Source organism: Epinephelus lanceolatus, chromosome 7 (genome assembly GCF_041903045.1).
Source record: "Epinephelus lanceolatus isolate andai-2023 chromosome 7, ASM4190304v1, whole genome shotgun sequence".
NCBI classification, from domain to species: domain Eukaryota; kingdom Metazoa; phylum Chordata; class Actinopteri; order Perciformes; family Serranidae; genus Epinephelus; species Epinephelus lanceolatus.
The window spans coordinates 43,920,010-43,946,897 of NC_135740.1; the positions used below are offsets into that span (position 1 = coordinate 43,920,010).

Here is a 26,888-nt window from a genome sequence, read left to right on the forward strand (position 1 = left end):
ACAATGTTTTTAAAATAAAATGGAAATGATGGGTATAAATAGACTGAACAGAACCAGCAAAATGCCTCTGATCTTCTCTGGAGGAACTCGTCTCTTTCTAAACATCAATGAGTTTCCATGAAATCATGGATTTGATGCAGAAAACATTGTTTGGTTTATTATTATGATCCATCACAACACCTTAGAGAAGTTAATAAGATTTTAGGGAAACAATTAACAAAAATGAAGACTAGGAAGACTAAAAGTACAACAAAGTGATAAAACGTGATAAAAAGTGGCAAAAGATGTCAGAGTTGTCAAATGTTAAATGCTGTCCAAACACAAGCAGCAATTAAAATAACTTTAAGGGACACGTTGCAAATTCTGAACCAGCTCTGTGTCACCTGGATGTGGGGAATGTGTGAAGGCGCCACCCGTGCCATCCAATATTCACTGAATGACACAACATGTTTCGTGTCACCTAGAAGACTTTTCCTCACAGCCCAGGCAGGGAGGTCAGAAAGCAGCCGGCACGGAGGGGCACCTGAACAACGTTCACCTGCGCACAGTCCTCACAACACGGTGACACAGACCTGGTTGAAAATCGATAAAGTTTCCCTTTAAATACATTTTAGCACTGTAAAAATGATTATTTAAAGCTGCATGTAAGTAATTTAGTAGTTAAAATTAAATTAAATTGAAAATAGAAATCTGAGCAGCAGAGGTGGAGATATCCTGACTTCTACTCCATAAACATTGGGTCCTACATTTCCCATAATGCACCTGGTGTCTTTCACTAAAGCCACGTCGATCAACTGTCCCCATGCCTCCAGATTTTTTTTTTCCAATGTGGGTCAAGAACTCAACGTTTTTATATTTTCATCTTTTAGAGATTTAATTACTTTCACTTGAAAATGTTGAATATCAAAGTAATTACTGACAAAGTATCCCTGTGGCTCGAAGGTTTAAGACACCGAATATAATCACAATGCCTCTGTTCAAATACTTTAATTACAAAATACAAATTCTAATCACTGACAGTTTCAGAGGAACAATCAGCGCCTCTTTGTTGCCTAAAAATACTAAAAATTGTTTGGAGACATTGAATATTGGAATGAATTCTCATCTATCAGCAGCTCTCTCTCTACGAATTGACCTTCAAAATAAAACACTGTCAGTCCAATCTGATCCCACTTTACCCATGATGCATTGCCCCTGCAGGTCGTCGGTCCATGTCGGGGCTATAAAACCCCATTAACACGTCGCCGTAACAACGGCTTCCTTCAATAACCGACATAAACCTGAAATTGCGTCGCAGCAGTTGACCTGCACCCACATCCTCCACTCAAACTACCCAGAACCCCCTGCAGCAACCTCCAGGCCTTCCTCTCCCCCTGACTGACTCTTCCTCACCCTCTTCCTCACCCCCCTCTCCCTCTCCTTTCAATTTTAGCCTCTCCTGCCCAGTAATGTCCTGCTTTTATTGTAAATCTATACTCTTAATCTGGCCGGCTCCGATGGGCCTCGCTCGCCCCGATCAATACGCTACGATTGCTGGGAAGGGTCCATAGGGGCAGATAACCCCCCCACCCCCACCTCCACCCCCACCCCCATCTCCACCGTCACCCACCCCCCTGTGGAGTTAACCCTCCATAGGGTCCAACGCACACATATACTCACTGAAACATGACTTAAAGCTGCACATCTTCCACTCTGAGGCCGAGACCTCGGTATCTATTACTAAGAGATTTTTACCCAGAATGCATCTTTTTAAACAACACTGAAGGCTCCAAAGGTTTCCTGTTTGCTTCCTCATCGGATGTTTGTTGGTGAAATGCACCCTGGGAGTCGTAGCTGCCGTAAGTCCACAGGCCTCTTGTAGCTTTGAGTCATCTTTTTAAAGAACAAGACAGTTCTTCAACTTCTGTTCTGATAATTCCACCAGGAGAATCATGGAGGACGTGACATCTTGACGAGACGCCTGCCAAGTTGCCGAAAAGACAACAGAACTGATGGAGTTTTAGCAAACCATTACTGTGTTTTCAGTGGCTTTTTTTAGGCACCAAATATAGGTGTTTTGAAACGAGGCTTCGCTGTTTTTCAAGCAGGTATAGTGGCAAAAAAGTGCAGTTATTGCAGAGACATCACCACGTCTCCTGCCATGATTGTGCCACCAAAAGCAGGTATTTTAAGTCCAACTCTTCAAAACAAATCAGTGAATCCACATTTGATTCAAGAGACTAAACGTAAGAAAAAGATGTAACTCTGAATGAACCAACAAAAGACTTTTTCCATGGACAGAAATAAAGGAGTAAAGAGCTGACGTGAAGGAGAACACACTAATAAAAACAACAGAAACCTCTGAGGTGTCCTCTGTATAAAACCCTGCGCTGTTTCTTGCTCTTTAAATCAAAGCTTCCTCTCTCTGTGCTGACGCTCGCTCTGCAGCCTCGCTGCTGTTCCTGCTCCCAGGAGACGATAAAGCATCTTAACTGGGAGACAAAGACGACGCGCAGGACTTTCTTTTTGCAAATGATGATTAATTCTCAAAAATAAAAACACCCATTTCACATAAAAACTCAGAGGCCTTGAGTTTCCCCTTAAATTTCCCTTAATTTGCTTCAGATGGCAGATGAAGGAAATCACTTGCAATGTGTTTATTCTCTTCACAGACAGAGGGCGGGGGGGCAACAGGGCTGATGGGAAATGTAGTCACTGAGCTTTTTATGTTTTAAAAACTACTGATGAAATGTTTCTAATCAGCTGTTATACTGATGTTCCTCTTATTTCCTTCAATAATAACTATTTCAACAGAAATAAAAACTTATTATTTTAATCTGAAAACGTTTAGCCCCATAAAAAGAATTACATGATTCAAACTTCCATTCAGTCGATGTCCTCAGTGTCTCAGAACAGGCGAGAATAATGTTTGAAGTTTGATTTTGAATTTCTTTTTTTTCTTTTACATCTAATTTGAAAAAGCAAATTCATTTAGGGGAAAGCGTAGTGTGACTTTGTTTTCTATTAACACGATGAGGAAATGTTGCTAATTAACAAAACTGGCAAGACATCAAGACATCAAGCTTTGTGACAGGAGATTATAAACTTTTCAACGGTCAACAATAATTTGACTCTGTTCTATTTTGCAGGAAATAACAGATAAATCTTGCTGCTCAGAGTCTTTGGGAACATCAGGGGTTTGACAGCAGCAGTGTCCCTGTAGGAGGTGAAGCAGGAGGGTGGAGACGAACTGGGAGGCTGATGGTGTGTGTAGAGGTCAAAGGTCTCTCTCCATCACTCTACACTCACCTCTCTACAGATGACATCAAAGCCGCAAATGGCGTTGGAGGAACAAGTGGTGATCTGAGTGTAAAGGCGGGGTCGTGACCTCCATGTAAGGCGCGGCCATTAAAGCAGGAGGGTGATGGTCAGACAGCAGAGGAGGAGAGGGGGAGGGCGGAGAGGTGTGTTCTGGGTAATTAGAGCTCGGCCTCCTCGTACGCTCTGACACTCTGCGGCAATTTATTGCCCCGCTCGGGCAACTTGTCCACCCATCTAATTGCAATATTAGCGTGTAATAACGGCGGTGTTACGGCGATCCGTCAGCGCCGCGTTCTGCTGCCTCGGCAGGATTTCGGCCATTAACCGGCAAACGGAGGAAACAAAGCGACCTCTGAGAGGAACATCACCACGCATTTATATGCACACACACACACACACACACACAGGCCTGTCAGTGACACTCTAGCTTCAGTTTCAGTTTTAAAAACTAAGAAACAGATTCCTGTTCTGAGGGTAAAGCTCTGTTAGTTTTAAGTTAAAGGGTCAGTTCATCCAAATCACTAAGATACATATTCACTCTCTAACCTCTCCGTCTCTGAGGTTTCTGTCGGCCTTCACAGCTTTGAAGCATGAAGCAAAATCAGTAGAGCTTCACTAAATGCCATTTGAAGCTTCTATTGAGATTTTTGAACAAAGTTTGGAATGTCTGTCATCATATTTTATGACGTCATCATCCTCAGAAAATTTAAAAATCCTCAAACAAAAGTTTTAAATTATCACAGACGATGAAGAAAAGGGAAATAAGATGGTAAAAGAGCATCATCTTCAAAGATAAAGCATGAAACTCACAAAGACCAGTGTGTGTGTGTGTGTGTGTGTGTGTGTGTGTCAGTTTGATTTACTCCAGCGAGACGTGAATTCACAACATTAAACTGCTTTACTGTAGCTACTGAGCTACATCATTTGCATGATGGGTCACTAAACACACTAAAATACCCCCCACCCCATATTATGTGTGTGTGTGTGTGTGTGTGTGCGTGTGTGTGTGTGTGTGTGTAAGTGTGAATCAGAGGGGTCACAGTAATAAATCCTGCATTTCTTAACAGGCGCTAAAATGCAGAGAAACAAGCAGCGCTGCAGTAAATCACAGAGTGTGTGTCTGCACATATATGTGTGTGTCCATGTTACTGTGTGTCCATTAATATGCACACAATAACTGTGTGTGTGTGTGTGTGTGTGTGTGTGTGTATATTCCCTGGGTTAGTGGACTAGTATCAGTGTCCTGTCGTGTCCTAATTAAAGCGGTCGAACTGCAGAGAGTGAAACCAAGAAAGAGAGAATTTGTTCTGAACGTCACTTAATACAAACTGACATCAGTGTGAACACAGAACAGAACAGAACAACACGGTGCTGCTGTCTGAATGAGCAGCATTATACTATAAAACTGAACAGGTTGTATCACAGTTAGATATACAAACTGAGCAGTGCAGCTGAATCTATTCATTAGATATAACTACATCAACGCACTGTGTTTCATGCAAATGATTATTACCGTCGCACAATGCACTCAAGCTGTGGACAGGTGATGTGATTTCATAACATGGATATGCAAAATGGAGGTGGAGAGAGAATATAATGAGGAGCCAAGAAATTAGATAGTTTGGGATCATCTGAAGTTAAAAGCTGGCTGAATTCAAGTTGCTAAAGCTGCTAACTAAAGGCATGATACGCAGTCCGTCGCCGTCAATGTTTTACTGTGCCTGGCAGCATCTGGGGGAAATGCGGAGGGACAACGATGAGATTTAGGGCGGCTGAAGTCTGACTAGGGCAGGCAGGATGGATGGTGGATGGACCAAATTCACCCAGGAGGCCGGTGCCAGGAGGCCAAACCGTGTTCTCTTTTCCTAAACCCAACTATGTGTATGTGCGTATACGACAACAATTTCAACCGAAAACGGTAAACTTGACTTGGCTGATTGTTTACGTGTATCTCGACATGGAAAGTCCATGACCAAACGTCAATATGTGACGAGGTCGGAGTGAGAATGTGTTGCCCGTCCACAGCCACCAGACTCCTTTGACAGAAACAGTAATTTTACTGATTATGGATCTATTAATGTGTTTATACAAATTCAGTATTATATTGAATCTCAATGTGTCTTCACCTGGTTTAATAAAGGTTTAATAGCACCACGTTACAACTCAAGGCTTAAATCTTTCAAGCTAACACTTTTCTTTCTCTCCATGCACTGTCAGGGAACGGTGTCTGTATGTGGGGTGGGGTGTCAGCGCTTTAACCAATTTTTGGCTAATGGCTGAGTAGGAGTTACCATTTGAAAAACCCAAAAAAGAACGCAGGTGGACCCTTCAAGCACATTAACAACGTACTCTATGTTCATAAAGTAACTTATTACTATTTTTACTATTTGTTACCTGTATTGACAGTCACATTTTTACATATATATATATATATGTATATGTATATATGTATGTATATATTTTATCTCTTTTATTACGGTGTATTGGACAGTTCTGACACAACAGAGTCCCAATTGAGTGCCACCATACAGTACCCACAATGCCTTGTGTCTGTAGGTGTTGGGGGGGGGGGGGGTAGTTGGATGTATAGAGTCTATCTCATGTGTGACAGAACACACAGAGAGGTGACAAAACTCTAAAAACACCCATCAGACACACACACACCAGAACACACCTTCAGCCCAAGGTGAGAGGACGGACCAGAGTGTGCGTGTGTGTGTGTGTGTGTGTGTGTGTGTGTGTGTGTGTGTGTGTGTATATACAGTATACAGTATATAGGTGTGTACATTTCATGTGCATATAGGATCACTGATTTATGCCCATTCTAGCATGTATGAACATGTTTGTGCCATATATACTGTATGTAGAGAGTGTGTGTCTGCGCTGGTACAGTGAATGAGTGTGTATCACCTGTGTGTGTGTGAGTGTGTGTCCTGGCCGCAGTCCAAGGCCTCTCTAACGAGCCAACATGGAGTTGTTGCTGACCCCCACCCCTCCCCCCTCTTTCTCCCTCCTGACCCCCTCTGAGGTCATTGGCTCCCACCACTGCGACCCCGACCAATCACAGCCGGGCGCTGTGACGGACAGCCGCCGACTCCAAGGACACCGAGGGCGGAGGGATTAGACGGAGAGGACGAACCCTGTGTTAATAAAGGATTGTGATGCTGATGCTTTTGAATCGTCTGATTGGCTGTCGGAGTAAATATTCACACTGAGGGACTTTTTCTTTTTTTTTATGCGGCATTGGATAAAAAATAAATGAAGCATCAGTTTTAAAATACAGAAAGTCAATGCAGCAGGTTTAGTTACTGTAGTCTGACTAAAAGGATTATAACAGAGGAGTTCAAGCTGTGGGGGAGAGATGAGGAGGGGTGAGGTGAAAGGGACAGGTGCACGCAGGTGTTCTTAAAAAACAACAAGTTAATTATTGTAGTTTGGCTGTTGATGTGACCGCTCACCAACACAAAACTCACGGAGGTGATTAAGCTACTTTAAAACTCTTAGTGTCCTTATGCTCTTCTTCATAACGTGTGTGAACACACAGATAGGAAACTCATCTTTAGATTCAGTTTGACTCACACTTCCCGAGGACATCATTTATCTAAATTAAACACACATAAATCCACTTAGAAATCAGAGAAGAAAGACGCTCCTTCTAAAGGCAGAACTTGCCTGAGAATCTGTATCAAAGTAGCTCAGTGATAGTCATCTGTACGTCCACGGATACACTGCTAACAGGAGCTACTAATAGCTACTCAACATACTTTTATTAGAGACAGCTGGACTAAAGGTAAACAAATATAAGGGGGAAAAACTGGGCTCTAGTTGTAGCTCCCAGCTCAACTCACTGACTCCTTGGCGATGTTATACCCAAAGACTGTATGTAATGATGGACGTAGCTACCATGACGTCAATCATTGGTTTGTGGACTGCTGTTTTGAAGCATTTTGGCCGTCTCCATCTTGGTTTTTTTTGGAGCCAGGAGTAACCATATTTGGATGAGAGGGTGGAGCTGTGGAGGAGTGAGGGGTTTATCTAGCCCCTTTTACACTGCCAGATTTTCCGTGAACTTTGGGCCGTTTTGCCGGCAATCTGCGAGCGTTAAGACACACAGAGCTGGACTGGCGAGTTGATCTGAGGTGCCCAATTTTCCGCCTCATAGAGTAGTCACATTGGCGGAACCCTTTTAGTTTAAACAGAACGAGGCGTCCTTCCGCCACGGGAGGGGCTGTTGATTTCTTGTGGGAGGAGCTGTTGATGACGCCGCACGTGCGAGCCACTGGCAGTGGATAAACAGGAAACAGCTGATAGCAGGAATTAGCGAGCAGCTAGTAGCAAGAGGGAAACACAAACCTGACAGACACTGTAAAGATGAGCAACTGGGGAGACAAGGAATTGCGCGCCCTCCTTGTCCTCGCAAACGAAGAGGCCATTAACCGTCAGATGATGGGGACAGTGAAGAATGGGCCGATTTACAAGTGAGTTGCCGAAGGACTGACCAGCCGTGGCTTCCCTCCCACGTCACATGCTGAGCTACACGTTTTGTTACTTGCTCACGCCCCCCATTGCCCCGAAAATATGAGACTATATGAGATTTCAATTAAAAGGATCTCAAAGCACCACCACAAAAGCACATGTGCTTAATATCGAGGGGGACATCTTCAAATGTATTTTGAAGAAATGTTTGTTGATCTTTCTGTCTCCTGTCCTCCGGTCTCTCTTGATCTTAAGGAGACTAACTAAACAAATAAAGGTGGGAATAGCTTGTGGATGATCCCTCCAACAGAGATCCACATACTTGGTGAGGAGCACTGAAGCTGTTGTGAAGATCTGACTCAACACTGAGAGACTTCATGTTGGTTTTCCTTTAACTTGTCACCCATCTTGTATTTAACCTGGGTTGAAAATGTGCACATACAGGCAAATAAAGTCAACAATTTGAAATTTAAAACCTCCTGGATTAGAGATTAAATGGTGTGCAAATATCTATTTAAAATAGGACTTAAACAAAAGTCTATTTTCCCTTTGTGATTTCAGTTAAAAGATCCTTTATTGATTTCAATTGTTGCAACTGTGCCTTCTGTCAGAGAGGATGTGAGTATAAGTTTTACTTTGGTTTAAATGTTCCAGGTTAATATGTTCACACTTTCATCTAAAGAAATAAGAATAAAGTTCACAGAATTAAGTCTGATGTTGTTTAAAATGAGGATCCAGTGAACTTAAGTGATTCAAAAACAATCAAATCAGGACTTTCCAAATATAACCACAGTAAATTTAAATCTTTGCCAATACAACCAGGTTTATATTCATTGATAGAAACCTATTACTATGACAGAGGTTATATTGGGAAATCATGTCCACATAACAGTGATAAGCAGCTCTCTCTGTCACATTAAATCTGATCAGAGGTCTGCGCTTATACTGCCTCATTTAAACGGAATTTTTCCGCCTGGTGTTGATTATACAATTCACACAGTCGAGTGTCGGAAGTGAGAGGTGAGGAAGAAGTGAGACACCAGAAAAACAGAAGCAGGAAGAGACAATAAATCTGACATGATGACGGCTGTGTTCGTAAAAAGAAGACAGCTGGGTGAAGAGAAATATGGTGGAGAGTCAGCAGACCTTCAGTCAACTGGAATTCGTGAAGAGAAGAGTTGATTTAACATCGAGTGTGATGGATTAGATTTCTGCAGCCAGTTACCATACTAGTTGATTTTCTTTGAAATTTAGTGAAACCAGGGAGGAAGAATTCTTGATGATTTGTGAGATCATCAGCAGTGAGTTAACAGTAGTTACAAGCTGAAAACCACCAGAGTTTGGTCTTGTGAGCAGCGTTAGAACGATCCACTGGCATCAACCAGAGAGCGTTAAACAACAAGATTCATCTTGAGACAACAGCCGATATATATATAAAGAAACAAAAGATTTTATGATCTTAAACATGAAAGCAAATAATTCCCAGCAGATTTAATGATGTCGACCAGCTGCATGTTGTATAACGTCCTCTGAAAACATGAACCCAAAACTCCACATTCTCACCACCTGATGTGAAATGAGCGTCTGACAAATACCTGAACCCGATTTCTCAAAGAGTGAATGAAACTGTGTGTTTGTGTTTAAACAGAGAAGACAGACAGATACACAGAGGTAGAGAGAGAAAGGCAAGTTTCTCATCAGGTGAGTCCCTACCTGTCGATGATGACGGGGTCAGACGGCGTCTCGTTGCGATTTCCGCAGCTCTTCTTGTCACAACACCGACTGAAAGAGAAAATGACACATTGAGTGTTAAAACATTTTACATCAAGAGTTTAATCTGACTTTTTCTACCTATCAGGATCTCTGAATGACATTACACGAGAGAGAAATTCATTCATACAGGCAGGACTAAATGTGGACCAGCTGACGTAGCATCACTCTTCCTCACAGCATCAACAAAACAAAAAACACAAACAACTACAGTGTTGTTGAGGAGCAGACGTTGTGCATGAACAGATCAAATATCTGTTTTTTTTTCACACATTCAAACTTTAAACAAAAAGTGACAGTCGAAGCTTACACTGTCATTTCTGTTAATGAAAAAAAACAAGAGAGTAAATCTGACAGAGCAGCATAAATATTTCAGACAGTTACAAACTTTAGGTAACAGATTTTAAACCTCTAGAAAATCTGTGTTCTCATCTTAAAGCAAGTATCAATCAGACAGGTTGCTGTGACAGCACTGTGAACAGTGACCTGGGTACACCTCATATATTGATGTGTAAAGTCCATGACCAAACGTCCATGTGTGACGAGGTCGGAGTGAGACTGTGTTGCAAAAACAGTGAAGATTTAAAGGTCTAGTGTGTACAATTTAGTGGACTCTAGCAGCAACCAACCTAAACTTCTACTTTGTGCCAAGCCTGTAGAAGAACTACAGCAGCTGATGCAGTTGTTCATTCCAGGCTACTGTAGAAACAACATGGTGGACTCTGTAGAGGAGGAGGACCCTGTATGTAGATATAAATGGCTCATTATAAGGTAACGGAAACACGACTCATATTTCCAGGAGGGTAAAAACTTCTGGAAACGTAGTTATGAATATTATATTCTATAAATGCCTCTAAATTCGAAACACTGGACCTTTAAATTCATCATAAAACACTTGCGTTGTTCCAAAAACTCAGAGCAGCTAAAGGCTAAAAGCTTTTCAACTCCAGAAGCGACCTGCAGCTTTTATTTAAGGAAAATTGCCTAAAAATCCACAACTGCTTTAAAAACCTGCACAACTAATTTACCAGGACTTGATGTCTATTTTTATTAATTAATACCAAATTACACCAAACAAATTATTAGGAAATTACAGACTTGCAAAATAAAATGGCTCCAAATTATCAGATTCTTTTATTTTGAAAAGCAGCCTTGTTTCCTCTCCACACACACCCACACACACACACACACACACACTCTGTCTCTGTCTCTCTCTGTCCAGCTGGGAGGGGTCCAAGCCAAGGTCACTAACAGTTGGACGACGCCCAGCTTTGGAGGCACCACTGTGGACCCCCCCACACCCCGACCCCCGGTGCTGTCGCCCCTGACAACCAGCCAGCCAGCCGGACAGCTGCTCGCCAAAACAGCCATCCAGGTAGCCAGAGGGCAAACTGGCTGCCGAGTGTTTTATCCAACCGGCCCGCCGACTCCAACATGAAACCGAACCAGGAGCTGGTCGGCAGTCTGTAGAGGCATCCGGAGGGAGGGAGCGCTGGGTTTCTGTTTCAGCTCCACGGGGGACGGGTGGAGCCAAATGAGGGTTTTGGTGTCGTGGGTCAGTGTGGCATGTTGAACAGCAGCAGACTGAATCCAACACATTAATATCCATCAGACAGACAGGAGAGGAGAGAGAGGGTTTGAATGTTCTGTGTGTAGTTTCTGACGGCTGGAGGGGGTCAGTGAACGCACCACATGGTTCAGAGTCAGTCAGGGGATGTAACCAAGCACACTTACTCAAGTTATGTAAGCAAAGCTCTGTGTAACATTTACATTTAATGCTACTGTCAGAGGGAAACACTGTCCTTTTAGTCAATAATTAAAGGGACATTTTGGTATTTTTGAGCCTGGACTCTATTGTCCCATGTTTTTGTGTCTAAGCAGCTATTTTTGCACAGAGGTGGCGCTATAGAGCCGCTACAAAGTCCCTTCTTTATATTTCAGCAGCGTTTTATAAACAATAACATTGGCATATCACGACAATATCAGTCATCTACCATCTCTCTTATGTGGGGGCTGATCTCGTCCTCTGCTCAGACCTCACTGTTTTCCCAATTTGCGGACATTTTCAACTGCTGTTCTTTGAGATAGCCGCTAACTGCTATCAGCTACTTTTCCCAATCATTCCTTAATCATACCATTTATACAGAACAACGAGGCGGCATAAGGGTTTAAAATTCCCACCCTGAAGAGGCAGTGTAAATGTAGCGTACATAACTAATGGGACAAACTCTTCCCAGCGCTCCTTTCTCCAACTCTCACTAACATTTCCATTGTTTTACTGCTGCAACAAGTCGCCTCTTGCGAGATGTCAGGTTGGTTATACAAAGTGACAAGCACACCAGATCAGTGAATCCCTGCACAGTCCTTTATGTAATGTTCATAACATTTATAGAACCAGTCAGTGGCAAAAACAAACACACTGCAGCCTGTTTTGTAAAAATCCTGAACTCATTTATTATTCACCTAATTAAATACCATTCCCGTATCATTTATAATTTGTGTTTCATGTTGCCTTCTGTTTCTGTGTAAATCTTTAAATCTGAATCTGATGTTTCATCTGTTGTCTGATAACTACAAATATAAATACAATATATGTGATGAGTATCTAGTTAAAGTAAGGCTGTTTAGTGCTCTTACTTTTAAACTCAGGTTTTGAACTTTCTGTTTCTCCTTTTTTTGTTTCTTTAAATCCAACTTTAGTTCTAATTTCATTATTGTTTTGTGTGAAGCGAGACTGGCAATTTTTTTTCTTCTTTTTTTGTTTGTTTATTTTATCAAATCTAAACTCATCAAAGGGTTTCAAATCTCACTATGGACACGATTTCAGATCAAAAAAACGAAATCAACTCAAAAACTATACCGTAATGTTACAGATTAAATTACTAAGCAGTATATATACAAGTTAAAATAATCTTCACCTTCAGTCGATACAACAAATGTTGTTTTAGGCATAAATTCATCAGTAGTAATAATCCCTTATTATGATATATGATAATTTACCACTGTCAGGAGCCAAACTGCAGCACAGTGAGTTTATTTTTTATATTTAAGATGCTTTTTGCAAATAATACTTTCATGTAAAATAAAAGGATTTCTACACACAGCAGAGGAGTATAAACTGTAAACTGTGTTACTCAATTATAAACCATAGTATCTCTACTCTTATGTAAGAAAAGGACAGGAGTCACAGTCAGTAACACTCTTTCAGCCTCAGACAAAATATTCACATTTTTCATCCTCCAACGAGACACCAATGTGAGAAATTTGTCAAAATGAATTTGTAACACTGAACATCAGTCGAGCTTTCTGAGACGTAAATGTTTGAATCCATCCATCATTAATAACAACAACACCATCTCCACATTAGATCTAATTTCCGTCTGACAAGCTGCTCTGCACAATGGATTCACATCTTTCTTATCGCTGCGAGGGTCATTAACATATCTTCCGGTAATTCTTAAAAATTAATCATATCGCATATGACCCGCGACGTCCAATTACGCTCCTGCATTCGCCCCATGCTGTCCTGAATCAAATTGCCATTTGACAAACAAGCGTCAAATCGAGGCTGCGAATGCCAAATGAGACGCTTTATGAATCATTTATCACGCCGTTTGATCTCTAAGTACAGAAAAATCATAAACTAAGCGCTGTGTTTGTGTCCCCGCTGTCTCTCTGTGTCTGTATGGATGTGTATGTGTGACTGTTGCCATAGAATGCGCCACAATAATTTATTCCCCCAGCTACTTGGAACCATTAGTGAAAGTTCCAGGAGACCAATTAGCATTGGAAACCCACTGGTGCTGCTGTGGTGACAACCTCCTCCAAACTGCCAAAGAAGTGTTATAAACAAACTGGACCCCAGGAGCACTGCCGGGGCCCCTCCAGGGACCCGGGGCCCCTTTCCAAAGACAAAAACAAACCTTGGCTGAGCGTCCACAATATCGCCTTAATGACGTTTCCCCCCGGGCCGCAAACAGGCTAACACCACGGCCGGCTAATGACTGAGAGGAACAACACACACAAACCTGAGAGGGAGTGTGAAACCGAGAGTGTGTGTGTGTTTATGTGAGAGGCTAAAAACCAGCAAAAATAAAACAAACAGTGTGTGTGTGTGTGTGTGTGTGTGTGTTGTTGCCGCTGTCACTCATTTTAGCACAGAGAGTTCGTCCCTGGTCGCCGCTGCAGAGAGCCTCCTCAGGTCGCTGTACAGCCGCAACACACACATACACACACACATAAACACACAAGCCCCAAAAATAATTCAGCCACAGGAGCCAGTTTGGCCGGCGAGCCTCGGCCGGGCCACACAAGCATCATTACTGCTGGCTGCTCCTCCTCGGCGCTCAGCAGCCACTTCAGACGTCGCCACAAGTGGAATCTACTTAAGGCACAAAGGGAAGGTTTGTCCGGGCATGTCGGCGCTCCACTATCACACAAATAAAAAAAGCTGAGAGAGCCCTTCAAAGGCTCCCTGAGGATGGTGCAGCACGGCGTCAGAGGCCGGCGCTCGGATCACAGCGTCCAGATAACACCGAGCAGGACGGGGCCGGCAGCGCAGGGCTCGCTTTCAAAGGGCAAGTGTTGTAATTACCCGAAGGCCTGGAACGCCTCGGCGGCAGCAGCAGCCAGGCCTGATGATTCGACGCAGCCAGCCAGCAGCCGGCGCCGCCTGGCCTGGAAGCCGCCCTTCCTCTCGGTGAGCACGGCAGCAGGTTTTTTGTTTTTTTTTTCCTCAGCATCGCCCGGAGCCTGGCAGCCAGCGAGGGAGAGCGAGGTGGCCGCGAGGCGAGGAGAGCGGCCCGGAGCTGGCGAGCCTCCGGGAGCCTGCTGGCAACGCCAGCGTGCCAACCTGGCTGCTCACTGGTTTGTGATTGGTAGTTTTTGGAAAGCAGCAGAGGCCCGTTTAAGAATGGTTAATGTGCCGCAATGATATGATGGAGAGGTCACAGCTGAAACACGCGTACACACACACACACACACACACACACACACACACACACACAGATAAAAAATTGACTTAAACCTCTTCTGCACACTAAAGAAAGATGTTTTCATATTTTAATATTTTTTAAGGATTTCTGAAACAAACTGACTGAAGAACATGAGGAATATAACTTCACTGGTCCCCAACAAATTTGGTTTGAATGCACATCTTTGTTTTTCACAAATAAGTGTGAAGAAAAAACCCACGTGAGTCGTAGGTCAGAGACGGTTTTACAAAGTTTCAGACTTTGACACAAGAGGTCAGACTTAATGGACCACTTCACGCCCAAAATGATCATTTGTGTATCAATTACTCATCTATTGTTGCGTTAAAATGCCTCACATGCCTCCATAGGGAACGAAGAATCCAAAAATGAAGAAAATTCTTGATGAAATGAAGTAAACAGGAACCACGTTAAACAACAGCAGAACTTTATCAAAACATCTGTTTACAAACTCTGACACAGCTTATGCAGTATAATCCAGGTCTCATTTATCTTCCATTGAGGAGAGTTCAAATGCACTCTCTTGCCCAGGCGCGTTACTCCTCTGTGTGTGAGACTGTTTACGTGAAAGTGTTTTATTTAGTAAGGTTTTAATAAACATGAATGTGTTAGTACTGAGCAAACAAGTGGATCACGAGAGTTCAGAGAGAGTTTGATAAGGTTTTGTTGTTGTTGTTAAACGCAGTCCTCCATGACTTATTCTCTCAACTTTTAGATTTTTTGTTCAACCTTGAGGGAATGCGAGAAAAACAAAATTTTCTTCACAAATTCAGTAGTTGATATACAAATAATCATTTTAGGGGTCAAGTGTTCCTTTAAGCTGAGGCAACAGAGGGATTTTAGTTTAGTAAAAGACTGTAGTTTTTGTTTTAATGTTGATTAGGTCAACACATGTCTCATGTTATGAGTCATTGTCAACTGTTCCAATATTTAACCAGGTCCAACATCTTTGTTTGACCTTTAACAGGAGCTGTGAGTCTAAACTGAAACATAAAAAAGTTTAATCATGCTGCAGTCACTACCTGCACGAATTGTGCTGTAAGATCAGAGATTTTGTCAGAAACCAAATGTTTTCAGTGATGTGTTCAGTGTCATGTTTGCAACTTGTCAGTTAATTAAAACGTCTCATTATTTTGATTGATAAAATGTATCTGTGCACATTAAGTTTCCTCCAGAACGTATTTTCTGTCATGAAACAGTCGTAATTAAAAAAACAACTTCTACGAGTTGAAGGTAAATAAAAGTGAACAAATCTGTGCACATACTGTACACGTATGACCAAAGGGATGTGGGAAGGCAACTGAAGGAAAGTCACAGTGTATAATGAGATCATACTAATGCTGATATGACAGGACAACGGCAAGCAAAGTGGAACACACATATATTTTTCAAAGCAGCCAACACATCTCACCTAAACTGACAAAAAAAACGCCAGGTTTACATAATTATTGCACAGTGGCAGTAAGGTAAGGTGAGATAAGCTGTCTGGATCTAACTCTGCTCTCTGTCGGCAGGGAGGGATCATTAACTGTTTGGTTATTTGGATTCAGGGACATTTATAAATGCTGAAAAACCTCTAGAATTATAGAAAAACTTTTTGCAAGTAAATCAAAATCTGAAGTAAATGAATTCAGACTGAAACATTTAATATATTTTGATAATAAATGAAAGACTTGTCCTTCCCAAACACTGGTATAATACACATAAATACCAAAATAAAAGAGGAAAAAACAACAAATATAAGTACAAACGTTATATGAACAACCAATTTTTAAAATGCCTGAGATGAAAGACCAGCATTGTCACTTCTCAGGTCCACCAACCAGTGGAGAGAAGTGCCTAAAAGTTTAAAATCTATCTCCTGTTGATTTAAAATGTTAACCCTATACCCTATGTTAACCCTTGTTACGTCAACCAAAAGAACAAAATGTCTTCTCCAACATGGACACAGGAGATGCACTCAGGTTGTTTCTTATTCTGTTAATCCCATAAGAGAGTCACAGGGTGTTCCTGCACCTGAAACAGGTGCTCCGCTCCATGCTCGCAACCTGCCGAGTGCAATCCAGGTAGACAAACCAACAGGGATGCCCATAAAGACGAGCTCACCTGGGACACATGACGGCAGAGAGACAGAGACAGAGAGATGGAAAGAGTGAGCCGGTCTCTGATCCCTCTCTCATTAGCGAATGGAAACACAGCATCCATCAGGGGGAAAGCTGGTTAATAATCGCACTCAATCACATAATGACTGAAGCTCAGAGACGCAGACAGCCAGCCGTCATTATGGAAATGAAGCTCGTATCGAAGGGATCTGGCAGGGGGGAAATGAGCTCGACGCCCCACTAAAAGTCAGAGGAGGAGGGAAGTTTAGAGATACTGAAGTTTGGGCGAAGAAGAGGAGGAGATAAAACAGGAGGAGGTCAAACTACAGACCAGCTGACCTGTTTCTGAATACAGAGCTCCAAGAGTGAAGTACAAACTGTTCTCTGACTCTTTCATCTGTGTAACATCTGACATTAAAACATTAGTGACTAAACTTTGCTTCAACCACTCTGCTGCAAATGTAAACCAATGTACTTCATATTTAAACCAGTTTACTGCACGGGTGTAAGTTTACATGTAAATCAGTGTATTTACCAGTTTAATCCACACCTCAACCAGTGTACAGAAACCAGTTTAGTGCCCATTTTGTTCAACAGACAAACCATAAAACTCAACATGTAAACCTGTTGATCTAAAGTCCTTAAGGTGTTTTGCATGTTTATACAAATTCATGCCCATTTGGACCAGTTTACAGATTAACCACTTTCCTCTAAAGATTAAACACTTAACTGCACATATAAACCAGTATACTTCCAATATATTCATTAATCTATTTAAATGTAAATTAATTTACTCAACATTCAAATTGCTTTACTCTAAAACCAGTTTACAGATGAACCAGTTTTCTGCAGATGTAAACCAGTTACTTCACATTTAAGGCACATCTGCAAGTTTACATGTAAACCAGTTTAACAGTTTACTGCACGCCTCGACCAGTTTACAGAAACCAGTTTACTGGACACCACGACCAGTTTATATGCAACAAGTTTATGTTACAGTCAGACCAGATAACTGAACATGTAAATCAGTTCCCTGCTGATCTAAACTGGTCTTTTGCATGTTTATTCTGATTCATGCACATGTAAACCAGTTTACAGATTAACCAGTTCAATGCACATTTAGACCAGTTCACACATAATCCAGTTTCCTCTAAAGATTAACCAATTTACTGCACATATAAACCAGTTTACTCCCAATATATTTACCAATTTATTCAAATGCAAATCCATTCACTGCACATTTAAACTACTTTAAACATAAACCACTTAACTCAACAAATTCACCAGTTTACTGAAGATAAACCAGTTTATTCCTGTTTTGTTGTACCAATTTATTTAAATGTAAACCACCAGTTTGAGCTGCAGGTTACTCAGTTCACTGCACACTTATACAACAACCCTCCGAAAACAGTGAACACTACAAGTCAACCAGTTTACTCCACATTTAGACCAGTTTGCATGTACACAAATTTACACATGCACATGTAAACTAGTTTATAGCAGATGATTCTACGTACAGATAAACCAGTTTGCTGCACATGAAACTAGTTTTACTTGACACTTAAACCAGTTTGCTGTAACTGGGATCAGTTCACTGATAAACCAGTTGGTTTTACTGCGATCAGGTTGATTCATGAACGTTGGAACTGAACTGAATAAATTCAATGTAAAATGTAGACCCCAGCTCCAAGTGTGTGTGTGTGTGTGTGTGTGTCCTATTTTTATCCCTTTCCCCCTCGCTCCTCTTCTTCTCTTCTTCTTCTTCTTCACTTCTGAGTCTGAACTAGTAAAACCATTAACTCACAGACAACAGCAGAGACACGCAGGGCAGGAAACGTGTTGATTGGTGTGATGAACGACAAACCAACAGCTGCTCTTTTTTCTCTTATAAATACTCTCACACACACACACACACACACACAGCCAACAAACATACACACAAGTGTTGTCACGGTAACTTCTTTAAATGATCTATAAGCCATCTTTGATATATAAAATACAGTTCAAAGGCCTTTGATGTTAATATTATTTATAATATCTGAAGAAAAGTCAGACGTAAAATAATAATAAAATATAGAGAGTAAGGATAGACCCGATACATCGGCCGGCTGATATATCGGGCCGATATTTGAGTTTTTTACTTGTATCGGCATCGGCCGATACACGCGTGGGTTCGCGGATTTATTTTTCCCTGGCACTTTTTTTCATTTGAAAGTATGTGGTTAAGTTGAATAAAGCTGTTGAATCCTACTGTGTACAGTAGTTGTTGTTTTATTTATGCTTCAGCTTAAATATTTGTTTATTTTATAAAGACATTACTGGAAGATTTAAGAGCACTGAACTCTTTTTTTTATTTGAATGTATAATAATAATAATAATATTCTACCTGTTCTACCTCAACTTTCCATCTTGTTTTAGTATTTTTTACTGTTCAATAAATGTTTCTTATTTTAAACTTGAGACCTGTAATATTTGTTATTATTGTTTCATTTTTTTGATGTAAATTGAGGGAGCAAAAGCAGTATCGGCCCCAAATATCGGCTCAAGAAAATCGGCAGTCCATAATCGGTCATCGGCTAAGGGTGATGGAAAAAAATCGGTATCGGCATTGGCCCTAAAAAATCCATATTGGTCTATCCCTAATAGAGAGTAAAATAATTGTAAAATTTTTATGTTGGGCAGAAATGTAAATATTTTAAACCTGAAAAACTGAAAAATATTGTTGGGTGTCTTTCCAGTCACACACATTCTAATTAATAGCACGAGAGAATAAAATAAAACCAATGTGCTGGATAAAATCAAATAAAAAGGCGTACAACACTGTACTGTACTTAAATATCTGAATTAGTATTTCTGATATTCTGAACGTGTACAAAAGGTTCAGTTACTGATTCTACCATGAAACACCAAAACATGTTTGTTTTTTATCCTCCATCTCTGACAGTCAAACACGTGACAACTACGCTGTTAATAACCACACAGAGACACTTCCTCTGCGGCATAATTAACACTCCACACACACACACATACTGTACATGCATCAACAAAAACCTCACACATACACATCACACTGAGGGTGGATAATTACACAGTGCTGTGTTTAAATGATGCTTCACATCACCTGAGAATAAGAATTTAAAAGTTGCAGGTCTGATTCCCACAAAAAGGTCCGACAGCTGCAACTGTTCTGCACAGAGAGCAACTGAGGAGGGTCCCAGTGAGGTCGTTATCAGGGTTCATTAATGACTGTGTCTTACCTGCACATGATCTCGTGGGTGAGGAGGACGCGGCACATCTCTGGGTTCTTGTCCTGACCTTCGTACAGGATCGGCTGATGGGACAGAAACACAGACAGGAGGGTGAAACTCTGACTCACAGTAAATAACAGAGACTAATAGTCTGTTTGTAATGTGAAGACGGAGGAGCAGAAGTGCTGCTGGGTCTCAGTGGTCACATACAGGTGCTCTTTGGATACGTCAGGTGTACTGTGTTTATTCCATCTCGTGAAGGGCTCATTGCAGGAGTGAATCAAAAAATATAACATGCTAGTCTCCTTCAAAAACAATCTAAGGCACACTGTAGGGTTCGTCTGTTTTTAATGTTTGTTTTTTACAAAAGTGTCAAATATTAACACGATTATGATCGGCTTTAACTTGTTAAAGTTTCTGCATGTAACTTTTAGAAAATCCTTGTTATTAGAGACACTGTCAGCCATTAAGTGAACATCCCGTTGCTCGTGCTCATAGTCCGTAGGTGTGAGTGAGCACCTGGGCATCAGACAAAACATTTGATAACAAAAACTAATGCTTTAAGAGCATTAGAAATGTCTGTTGTCCAGCATACAGTGAGTTAAAAACAGCACACGTCCAGAATACTGTGTTCACTGCAGCTCCGGACACCTTGTCATGTAATTTCATGATTTCTCTCCAGTGATTGGTCCAAAAAGCATCAGTCAAACTTATTTTGACTTGTATGACCCTCCCCAAGAGAGGAGGCCAGCAATCACGCTTGTGTGTGCATATATTAAGGCAGTGAAGGAAATTTACTGCAAGTGTTCGAAACACAATAAGTCTGCGCTGTTTTTAACTAGCCAAGGCACTCAGTCGTGTGAAGCTGAATTCAAGTTGCTGCAGCCCTAAGTGGAGGTCGTCTCCAGGCCACTGCTGCAAAATGTATGTAACAGAAACACAGCATGTGTGGACTCTGTAGTGTGGTGTGTGCTTATATAAGATGACGTTAGCGGACTTGATTTCTAAGCTAACGGTAGCTAGTGTTCCACACTGTTGGCTCTGGGGAGCTGAAGAGAGGCAAGAAGCATTTAAACCAGTTTATACCAAAAACACACCAAGCAGCGGCAAAGTGCAGCCTGCTGTGAGCTAAGAGCTGCTACGGGCGCTCTGAGCTGCAGCCGTTTGATTCTGCGGCAAAGTAAGTTGGGGACAGTTTAGCTTTTTTGTGGGCCAGAGAATACTGGCAACTGATTAGTAAACAGAGTCCTGTGTCTCCTGTGACCTATGTTACAAAGAATTTCTTCCTGCCTGAAACATGTGAACCCGGTCCAGAGTCATCAAAATCCAGTGCTTGGTCAGTCACTTCCAGCGTCAGATACCGACAAAAAAAATACCTTTCACATCGGTGATACACAGCCAGCCGCCACTACTGTTTGAACAACAACGAAAGTTAAGGCAGCGGAGGTTCGAGTAGGATGGGCAGGAGGGGTGGTTGATGGGTCCAACAACCACCAACTTTCACACGGGAGGCCAGTGTTCGCTTTGTGTAAGACTGTAAAGCCAAATCCTGTTCTGTTTTCCTAAACCCAGCTACATGCGTGTTGGCAAAACATCCATTTGTTGGTCAATTTGCGGTGTTGTACTGATGTAGTGCTTTTATTTTGAAAGAGACTGAATGCAAACTGTACATTTCCTGTGAAAACAGAAGTGTATTTTGAAAACAGGCAATGCATGTAACAGGCTGAAGTTGACACGGCATCCCAGAACATCAACAACCAATACGTGGCGAGGTCAGAGTGACAATGTGTTGGTTTTTGGGTGTAACTTTTCAGATAAACTAATTTACAGATAAACCAGTTTATTGGACATTTAACCAGCTTATGATCCAGTTAAGTGCCCATGTAAATCCATTTAGTGCACATTTAGACCAGTTAATCCATAATTCAGTTTTTAGATAAACCAGTTTACTGAAACTGGGACCAGTTGAACCAGTTGTGTTGTTTTATGCAGGTCAGGTTTATGTGAATTAATGAGACAGCTGATGTGTTGATATGTGCGAGTGTTGCTTTTATTTTGTCCACCCCTCCTCTCTCCTCGCCACACTGTGATTGGACCCAAGCACCAACAACAAAGTCAAACATGGCCTCCAACCACCACCTCCACCCAGCACCACCACCACCTCCCCTTTTGGTGGTCTCAGCCTTCTCCGGCCTTCCCAGAATTCCCTGCCAGATGGCGGGCGGCGCCCCAGGATGAAGCCCCCCCTCCTACCCACCCCTCCTCACCCCCACCGAGCTGTCATGTCAGCGTCCGGATGACGGATGACCGCTCTGTGTGTGTGTGTGTGTGTGTGTGGGTGTGTGTGTATGTGTGTGTGTAATACCCTGGTGGTTGTAAATGAACTCCAGTAAGAGAGAAAGTGTGTATGTGTGTATGCGTCCTCCCCCCTTCTTCCCCTCTTTTCCTACGATGACCTACCACTACCTCATCCACCTTTATAGTCAAAACAGACCTCCGCCCTGCGCACACACACACACACACACACACACACACACGAACACACACACACCCCTGGGGTACAATACTTTTAGGATAACGACCACTTCTGCATTATTGATCTTGATCCTGGCTCTGTTCCTCTGGATTAAAATGCTCCAGTTTGACCAGGAGGGATGTGGATTGCATCAGACACACACACACACACACACACACACACACAAACCCCATACTGTGTGTAGATTTGGTGGTCGATATTTATACATCATCATTCCTGATGCAAGACTCCCAGGAGTGTGTGTGATTGCACGTCCACTTTCATGCTTGTTTGTGGGTTAACGTCCACGTCTCTGCTGTGAGAATGTGCCCTGTATATGTCTATCTCTGTGAGGACCGGCTTCAGGTTTAGACCTGGACTGTGAGGACATTTTCAAAAAGTGAGGACATCTTTTGAGAAAGTTGTTTTGGAGAGTAAGGATAGAGGGGTTTCCTTTTAAGTGAGAACATTTTTTGGACAGTGAGGAGAATTTTTTCAGGAACTGAGAAAAAGTGATACAAAAATTGAGGATATATTTCAGAAAGTGAGGACAATTTCTGAAAGACATTTTTGGAACTTTTTTTTTTGGTGAAAACGTTTCTGGAAAGTGAGAAATCTTTTGGAAACTGGGATTGATTTGGAACATTTACTAGATCTTTTATTTAAGTCAGAAAATTTTTGAAAATTCAGAATAGCTTTTGGAAAGGAAAGTCAATTTTGTAAAGTTTCTATTTCAGGAAAAGGGCAGTTTCTGTAAAACGAGGGACATTTTTGAAAATTTAGAAAATCTTCTGAAAAGTGAGGACATTTTAGAAAGTGATACAAAAATCGAGGATATTCTTCGAAAAGTGAGGACTTGTGAAAAGTTAAGACGTTTTTGGAAAGTAAGGAGATTTTAAAAAGGGGATGGTTTAGAAAGTGAGCACAAAAGTGGAATGTTGGAAAATGATATTTTAGATATAAAATATTTATTTTCAGAAAATTAGGACTGTTTTGAAAATCAACAAAATTCCGAGAGAAACAAAATTCTCAATTATCCAAAATGTCCTCACTTTCTCAAAAAGGAAATTAATTTTAGAAGGAGGGGACACTTTGAATGTGTGGACATTTGTCTTGTCTGCACTTTTTTCGAGGGCCATTTGAGGGTTTAGACTTTGGTTGAGGTTTCAGGTTCCAGCAGAGTTTGACTGGGTGTCCCCACAAATATCCAGTTTAAACACGTGTCCTCCATGTTTGGCTGAGTGTGTGCAGACTCTGATGCCGTTCAGCCTTCAGTGAGTCTCAGATTTGTTTCTCCAACTTTTTGTTTGCTGCTCACAAATGTGTTTCTCGATGTGACAGTTGAAGTCACACTGAGCCGTTCAGCCTCTCTGTGTGATGTAACTCGCTGTGTAAAAGTTGTGATGGCGGCTGCGGCGTCGCTCTGCGGTCCAATCTGCATTAATTCAGCCGCTCCTCGCTCTGACAATCCAACGGACGCGGGGCCCCTAACAGGCCCTCGACGGGGTCTTATCGATCCGCGGGGACTCCTGCCAACCCGTCTGTCAGGTCTGACTGTCGACCAATGGGGTGTCATGTAGTGGGAGGTGAAGGTGGAGACATGTGTGTGTGTGAGGGGGGGGCAGAGGGGTGTCATGGAGGGGGAGATGTCAGGATTATTGTCTCCAGTGTGCCGTCGCTGCACCACATTAGGGCCTATTGATCGGTTTCCATGGCTGACGCTTTGTCGAGGAGCCGCTTGGTACATCGATCGGTGACATGCCGACAGGGCCAACCAGCGGGGGGGGGGGGGGGGGGGGGGGTGATATGACTTGGGGGGGGGGGGGGGGGTAAATAAGTAGGAGGTGTAGCTGGGAGGACGGGTAGAGGCTTAAACAGGTGTTTGGAAACAATCTATGTTTGGAAGATTTTTTGTAAGTGAGTGATGATTAATTTTGTAAATCTCAGAGCATGACTGGATTACAGCCCCCAGTGGCTGCAGAACTCCAGATTCACTGTGTGTCAGCTGTTTTTTCCAATTTGAAAAACTGCAATTCTGTTTGGGAATTTGTATCAATAAAGTACAATATAAACCAAGATATGAAGCATTATTATTTAATCTCGTGGTCCTGTCTTGTAGAGGGACCCTGCATCTTTAATCTACTGCACAGACCTCTATTATTTTAGTTTTAGTTTGAGCTCATGTGGGAAATATTCCTAAAGAAAAAAAGGAAAAGTTGTGTTTTGGAGCCGGGTAGTGTTATTCCACTGTAGGCGTTCTGTGCATGGTGGTTTCTGGGTTTCAGCTGTGAGGATTTCCAAGAGAGAACTTGTATTCAGGTATTTTTTTAAATAAACTCTTACGTCAAATGATTAATTTCTGCACTCATTACATTAATCTTGTTGAAGTGTGCAGAAACATTGCAGAAATGAGAGTGTACATATATGAAATGATCGATTTTCTTAATTCCGTCATTAATTATTTTCCAATATTAAGTTTTAAGTTGTCGTTTAAAGCACAAAGAACATTTACATTATTGTTCTCTGTTGAATATTCGTACAGTAAAGCCATAGGCGTGAGGAACAGGGGAGATCTGGAGCCGAGTGGACTTCAGGAATGAAGCCGGGAGGTCGCTGGCAGGATCGACTGGAATTTGGAAATATTTTGGGGGGTTTTTCTTGGCACATAAACCATTCACAGGTTCAAATCCCACACGGGGGTTCTGAGTGAGTGAAAACCGGAAAAGTGGGAGTCAGCTAAAGACCGAGCTACACAGCTGGAAAGGAAAACACATCAGTGCTGCTCGAGTTTAGGAAAGTAAGAGGGGTGTAGAGGAGGAGGAGGAGGAGGTGTGAGAGTTAGACGAAGGGTTTGAGGAGATTCTTCAAGTGAAGGGGAGTTTTTCAGAGTTAGTTTAAGTCTGAAGAAGGAGAACCAGATTTGATTTGAATATTTTAGGGTTAAGAGAAAGCCAGAGAGCTTGCGAAAGTATCTGAAGTTAGAAACAGGATTGATTTGATGAGTGTTTCACTTCCCTTGTGTTTTAAAATTGGACTTATGGGTAACAAGGTAAGAACATGTTTCTACAGTCACAGAGAAATTTGTGGTTTTAGTGGGAGTCACATGCTGGAGCGATTTATCAGGAAACCAGCTGAGACTCAAACGATATAAACATGTCCATCACAGAGCTTTAGACGTGTTAGTAGATGTGTTTTTGAACTTTGCACAGAGCCAGGCTAAATGCTGCCGGTCTTATGCTAAGCTAAGCTAACCAGGCTCCAGAGATCAGATGCATAAAACTGTGTGTGAATTTATGAGTTATTATAGTTCATACATTTTTAACTTTGAACTGACTGATTGGTGCTTGAAAATAATCAATTGGCTTTGTAACATAAATTCTTCACGTCTGTCACAATGCATTACAACACACACTCCTTTGGATTATTATCTCTGTACACTGCACATATTCTTTAATATATCCTCCTGCGCTCTCATATGAAGATGTTATATTTTGGGTTTGCTGCACCTTATAATTCATTCTGCTTAACACAGACCTGTTGTCCTCGTTTGTGAACCCTTTTAATGTGCCACCTATTGGTAAAAAAAGCAAAATATACTAAGCTGTGTAAAAACAAGGTGGCGGCCATCACTGCCAGGTCAGTCCACAGCCAGTCCCAACACAGAAAAGGACAAGTACAAAACCTGATAAAAATTTTATGGTTGAAAACTGTTTATTTTTGCTTAATAATGTTTGCAGTTTGATATGGCATATAAATTGGACCAATTGTGGTAAACCCAACAAGGTACGAAGCTGTTTCATTATGAAGTGCTCATTTGAGGACACTGGGACTTCTGCAGCATTTCTGTTCCTACAGACAAAAGGACATTCCTAGCTCGGAGTATGGGGCAAGGTAAATTCAAACAGAGCTACAAAATGTACAAATCACATGGCTTTTAGATATGCTGCATATTTGCAATTTTGCTTTTGCACAGCCGTGTTCAGGCAGTGAAATGAACGGTTTTGTGCTTGAACAGTGAACGCTAACTCACAGAGTTACAAGACCTTGAACAACTGTTGCATTGCTTGTAATTTTCTTTTTGCACAATCATATTCAGACATTCAAATAAACAGTTTTATACTGTAATACACACTGGTGAATATTAAAAAATAAACCCATTGTCTCCATATGACAGGGGTGTCCAAACTGGACCAGATTAGATAATGTGAAAACCTGGGGGCAGCTGCCTCTCACATCACATTAGTCATTAAAAAATAAACAAAAAATCCAACTGTTTCATCTTTTACTAAAATATAGAAAACTTCGCCCTTGCTGTCGACTTTACTTTTTTTGCTATGGCCATTTGTGCCACTGAGCAGCAAATTTCTGCTGCTTGGTAACTGTTTGTTTGCTTGCTTTGTTTCTACTTAGTTTAAGACTACAGACTGTGGGATAGTCCTGTCATTGTGAGGTGGACAAAAAAAATGCAAAATTAACTTGCTTGATT

General features: G+C 41.7%; 1 protein-coding gene across 3 annotated transcripts in view; it reads right to left on the reverse strand.

The window, feature by feature from the left end:
* LOC117261049 (transcription factor COE3) overlaps positions 1-26,888 on the reverse strand; it is a 201,174-nt gene that overhangs the window by 138,405 nt on the left and 35,881 nt on the right. For all 3 annotated transcript variants that reach the window (XM_033633252.2, XM_033633253.2, XM_033633251.2), the window contains exons 5-6: positions 19,897-19,970; positions 9,490-9,558 (exon numbers count right to left, since the gene is read on the reverse strand). In XM_033633252.2, coding sequence (XP_033489143.1) covers positions 9,490-9,558; positions 19,897-19,970 — 143 coding nt within the window. The remainder of the gene's footprint in view (positions 1-9,489; positions 9,559-19,896; positions 19,971-26,888) is intronic.